This window comes from Petaurus breviceps, unplaced genomic scaffold (assembly GCF_028583685.1).
Source record: "Petaurus breviceps papuanus isolate PSGF00001 unplaced genomic scaffold, PetGlider_PUasm1.0 490, whole genome shotgun sequence".
In the NCBI taxonomy this organism is placed as follows: Eukaryota; Metazoa; Chordata; class Mammalia; order Diprotodontia; family Petauridae; genus Petaurus; species Petaurus breviceps.
In genome coordinates, this window is record NW_027186352.1 from 12,291,821 (window position 1) to 12,297,594 (window position 5,774).

At 44.3% G+C, this 5,774-nt stretch overlaps 1 protein-coding gene across 2 annotated transcripts in view; it reads left to right on the forward strand.

Annotated features, from left to right (window-relative positions):
- The window catches only part of ANKRD22 (ankyrin repeat domain 22), a 30,181-nt gene that overhangs the window by 16,245 nt on the left and 8,162 nt on the right, over nt 1-5,774 (forward strand). For both annotated transcript variants that reach the window (XR_011171060.1, XM_069101766.1), the window contains exon 2: nt 4,053-4,244. Coding sequence is in view for 1 of the 2 variants with exons in the window: in XM_069101766.1 (XP_068957867.1) it covers nt 4,053-4,244 (192 nt within the window). In the remaining variant the exon portion in view is untranslated. The remainder of the gene's footprint in view (nt 1-4,052; nt 4,245-5,774) is intronic.

Genomic DNA, 5,774 nt, shown 5'->3' on the forward strand with positions numbered 1-5,774 from the left:
GAGTCCTTGTTCTCCTCACTCTACAGGCTCAGCCAACAGCAGCCCTTGCTTCTGGACTGGGCATGCTCCTCGGCAGGGCTGGCCCAGAGCACTGTGGCTGCCCTGCCTCCACTGTATGTTCATGATTTACATGTTGTCTCCCCATTAGACTGTGAGCTCCCCGAGGGGACAGACATGGGGCCTTTGCCTTTCTTTGCTGGGCTTTTAGCAGAAGCCAACAGGACTGAGTAACTAATACTGACCTAGACCTTTAAAGCCTTTTATCTGAGTCATAAATTTCATCTTTGAATCATCTTGTGAGGCTGGCATTATGGGTGTTATTATTCCCATTTCAGAGGTAAGCAAGCTGAAGCCCGGAGGGGTTAAATGGCTTGTCTGTGGACACACAGCTGGCAAATATCTGAAGCAGGATTTGAACCTGGGTCTCTCATGGCTTCAGGTGCAGCTTTTTTTCCAGTACACCCCACTGTGTCTCTACATCTGGGTTATTATATTCTCTTGGCAAACCTCATAGAGTATTGGATCCAGTAACAAGTCAGTCAGTCAACGACCATTTATTAAGCACCTACTGTGTACTCCGTACCACTGTGCTAAATTCTGGGCATCCAAAGAAAACAAGAGCATGGCTCCTATCCTCAGGGAGCTCACGGTCTAACAGGGAAACAAGACATAAACAACTATGTGCCAGCAAGATGCAAACAGGATTAACTGGAGAAAATCAGCGGAGAGAAGGCACCAGCATTCAGGGGCACAGGAGCGACTTCTCGCTGAAGCTGGGCTGGTAATTCAGACATGCTGGGGGCCCTGCTGGGTCTGAGTCGTGCCCTGTACTGTCAGGTTGGCCCCAAGTCGGCCCCGACTCATCTTAGGCATCATCAAGATCTCCTAAACGTCAGCGCCCTGGGGCTGTCAGCACCTATGGCGACCAAGCAGGGCGTGTGACTGCCTGTCTTCCCTCTCCCCCCAGCGTCCCTGCTTTATCTTCCTGAAGATGGCGGTTCTGGTCAGAATGTGGGAAGCACCCGTTCTAGGGCTGGGCTGCCCTCTGGTGGCTATATATGATTCTGGCATGGTCATCCCAGAAGCATGTCAAAGCTGGACTGCAGAGGTCACTCAGTCCAACCCCTTCTTTTTACAGAGAAGGAAAGTGAGGCTCGCAAGGGGGAAGACAACAAGCCATATACACTTCATGAATTAAATTGTGACAAGACATTTCCTATATTTCATGACAAGTCACTGGTACAGGTTGTGGGGCCAGGAAGCCCCTGGGAGGCAATGCCCCTCAGTGGGAAGGTGCTGGATTTGCCCTCAGAGAGCTTGCCAACAACTAGCAACTTTGCTTTCAGCAAACTACTTCTCTTCTCAGATCCTCAGTCCCTTCATTTGAAAGATGAGAAAGTTAGAAGAGGTGATTGCTGAGGTCCTTTTAGCTCCAAATACATGATCCTATGGTCATGAGGAATGGACATAGGGCAGCAAGGTCCTACAGTGCTGGCACCACTGGGACTATCCAAGTCAACTGTCTCCTCCATCCACTCGAGAGATACACCCCATTGCCTTTTCTTTTCTCCCATTCTCACTTAACTCTTCCCGCCTGACATATTTATGGGCCCCAGGGACAACTATGGCAGTACCCAACCCAGTGCAGTCCCCAAGCAGCAGACCTCTTATTTAAGCAAACCTTCTATCCCTGATAGTTCAATAACAAACAAACTTTCAGATAAAAGGAGGAGGCCAAACAATCACCAGAGAAAAAGGGGAATGTGGCTATGGATTCCACTTCTTAAAATATATGACCAAGTAAGTTCAAAAGTTACTTTTGAGAAAGTAAAAAAAAACAAAAACAAAAACAATTATGGCACTGATGGTTCACATTCTAAAAATAGCAAGTATATTTTCTTCCCAATATATTCTATTTAAAAATTTATCAATGCCTTCTCTTTCTCACATAACAGTCAAGTCCCCATATACCCCTACCTCTATTGAGCAAATAGTAGTGAATAGCAGTGAAGCAAATCCAACCAATCCAGCAACCAAGTCCACAGTTTTCTTTCACAGTTCTATACGCATAACCTCCTTTCCCTAGCTGTTTAGTAAGTGGGCTTCATCACCGGTCAGTACAGAAAGCCTGAGTTGGACTGCCTTTCCTTTGTACTTTTTCCCCTTAGCCCTTTTTTTAAAGTTCTATTGATGTCTTTGATTTTTATATAATTTACTGATATACTGACATACCCCCTTATAACAAAGAGAAGCAATTAAATGAAGTCAACCAATGCAATGGTTCAGTCTAAAGGTGTATGCAGCATTCTGTACCTGTAGGCCCCTCCACATCTCTATTTCATTTTACATACCATATACCATATGTATACCATACACACCTCCATATATTCCTCTGAATTCTTCACAGTTGTCATTTCCCACTGAGTAAGAAGGGTATTCCATTCAATCTTTGCATCACAGTTTCACTGCCTGCCGTAGTGAATTGTCTTAAGAGATACCTTCTTTGACCCTTCTCATGTTTTCATTAGCTATCCTTGACATGCACATATTTTGTTCTCATATGTCTTAGAAAAACAAGAAATCAGGCATATGGCTTGCTAATTGTAAATGTCCTTTGGTCACCTCTTTTGGGTTATAATATCACCTGAGTTTTTCTCTATTCTTTTGATCTGAAAAAGGAATCTGTCTTTGAGATATCTTGAAAAATTGATCCTTGAGCGTGTTGAAATTGTGTCACCTTCAGCAAGGGCTTGTTCTGTGTCTGGGCCAGTCATTCTGCCTAATCTATCTTCTTACAAGCCATTCCTGGTTCCTCATATAGTGATATATAAGTTACCGAGGTCAGAATTCAGATGTGTTGGTACCATTGCTGTCAATGATGAGGACAGACCTCCAGAGAAATTCTGGATAGCCTGTTCTTTCCATTTCATTGTTTTCCTCCTTCTAGTTTCATCTCTAAATGCTCTTGACCTGTTCTGGCTTAGTTGAGTCTCATATTGCGTCTTCTATAGTGTACTTCACCTTGGCAGCTTTTTGCTATTTTGTGAGTCAATACTGTGTAACCTTTCTACACATGGTCCTACAAATGAGCTTATCTGCTAAGCCATGGAATGCCCTTGGATCATCATGTTTCTCTCCTTGCAATGACCAAGTATTTGGTGGTTAATAGAGTTTCTGGGCTACTTTGCCTCCTTCCTGTAGCAATTGATTAGACTTCTTCAAAAATGGTGATGAGGAGAATCAATTTTTTAAGCCATTTCTCAATTTTCAGAGTCAGATGCTTATTTAAATAAGTTGTATTGCTTCTTTGATGTCATTCTCTCATCTGTATCTAATTTGACATTGACTTTGATCCTTGCTCCAACTAGTCAATGGTGGGGTTGATTCTGAAATAGTTCCTATACATTAATGTTCCTGTACATTAATGCAGTGTTGATTTGGTTTTGGTGATGCTAGTCAGTGCCCAGCATTCCCTGTGTTTACTGAGACTTTTCCCAAAGAAAATACTCATGATTCACAGATATGAAGTTTCTGAGTGGTCTACAAACCATTGCCTTCTATCATTTCTGAAATACAAATTAAATTTTCCAACTTTGTGGTTTTTATTTTCCCATAAATCCATCTTTTGGAAGCTGTTGGTATGAAAACCTATGTCACCTCTGTTTCTTCAAACTACAAACTGAGGGGTTGAGCTAGGTGGCCTCAAGGGTCTCTTTCAACTCTAAATCTAGAATCTTTCACTTCCTTCATGTTTTACCTTCTGGAAGAGATATTTCCCAAGTCCTTCTGGAGCCTTCTCCTTTAAGGTCACCTTTCTTCTACTCCGTAGGTATCTTGTATGTTCACATGCATCAAATGTCTACTCCAATGGAACGAAAACTTCTTGAAGGCAAGGATTATTTTTGCATTTCTTTACATCCCCAGAATTTAGCAGAGGAGAGCTCTGACCCAAACCCAGGCTTTCTGACTCCAAATGGAATCTAGGGCACTTCATTGGTCTCCTATCATACACATTTAGAAATGTGCTTGGATTTTTTTTTCCTTTCCCTCAGCCCATCTGCCAAGCAGCCTATCAGAATGACTTTGCTGAAGTCTGGAAGTGGGTGAAAGAAGATAATAGTTATGTCAACGTTCAAGATAGCTTCAATGGAGACACCCCCCTAATCTGTGCTTGCAGACGGGGACACCTGAAGATAGCTGCATTCCTCTTACGAAGAAATGCCAATGTGAATGCCAAAAATCAGGTGAGATCATCTGTGAGAGTGGGGGGCACGGAGGAAGTTGGTCTCACTTCAGACCTATAGCAGGTCAGCGAATGACTAGGCTGAAGGGAGTGTTCATCGGAATTGAAGGGGCTTCATAGGTCATCTGGGCAAAACCCTTGTATTATGAGTCTCTTCCTCATTTTCTAGATAAAGAACCTGGGGGCCCATGGAGGTCAGTGACTTATCCAAGGTTACACGGGCAGTAGGAATCAAAAGTGGGATTCGAACCCTGTCCTGCTGCCTCCAGAATCAGTGCTCTTTCTGTTATTATCACAGGCCTCCTATAACAGGCTAGAGTGGAAAAGACACTGCTTTTATAGTCAGGAGCCAGGAAGAATCCTGGCCCTGTCTCTTATTACCCACAAGCAAGCTCTGCTCCCTTCCCTGTGCATAAGTCTCATTACCTCTAAAGGGAAGGGGAGGGTTAGATAGCCTCAGAGTGACCTCTCCCAGTTCTAGCACTCTGGTCTTCTGGTCATAAAGCAGAGTGACCACTATGGTCATTCAGTGTTCTGTCATTGATAATGATGAGTGGAATGGAGAAGAGTGGCTGGAACTGAGGTATGGAATCTTCCCCCATACCCAAAGAGCACATGCTGAAGCGGAAGGAAGCTCAAATCCTGAAGGCTGGTGCTGGCCATCTATCCACAACAGAGGCAGGGACATGGGCCTGGAGGGAGACAATGGTCTTGCCCTCTTGGCTTGGATTTTATGCCTGCTCTGGTTCATTTCCATAAGAGCCCCAGAGGATCTCAGGGGGCTGTGATGAGCATCGGTGCCTCAGACCCAAACAAGCTTTTGTGCCTTGCTGGAAGGCAGCAACCCCTGAAATGGTCTGAGGGAGCAATTAGGAATGACCGTGAGCTAAAGGGGACTAACCATAGATACCCAGAGCACACAGCTTGTCCAAAGTACTTAATGAAATGATAGAGTAAGAATAGTAAAAACCATTCCCCCATAAGCCTGGGCACCCTCTCCACAAGTACGCACACCACTGGTGGGCAGCTTAAACACTGACACTGTTCTTAGCTTCCTGCCCCCACACTCTTTGGGTGTCCCATGTCAATGAACCCAAGCAAGGACCAAAACCAAAGCCAGGAGAATAAGCTGCTGTCTTCCTTCTGGCTCTCCATCCTGCTCTCTGTATGTGTGTGGGCAACTCTGGCAATGAGCCTCCCACTCTCTGAGCTGCCCTCAGTTAGAAAGGAATTGCCATGTGGGGAATGACAGGTTTGCCTCCCTAATCGGGGTCTGCTTTGGCTAATATTAACCCTTTCTTCATTCACTAAGGATACCAATTGATGGTAGCCCAGCTAACTGCTAGATAACAGGGGAAAATGGCCCTGGGATTAAAACCTTTTTTCAATTAAAGCCAAAATTGGATAACAGACAGCTCAGAGAAAGCTGACTGAAGACCTTCCAATAGTGTGAGGATCCTCCAGATCTGTTCATTAGAAAAAGTAAAATTCCATTTGAAAATGGGTGTCCCTAAATGACAACAAGATGATC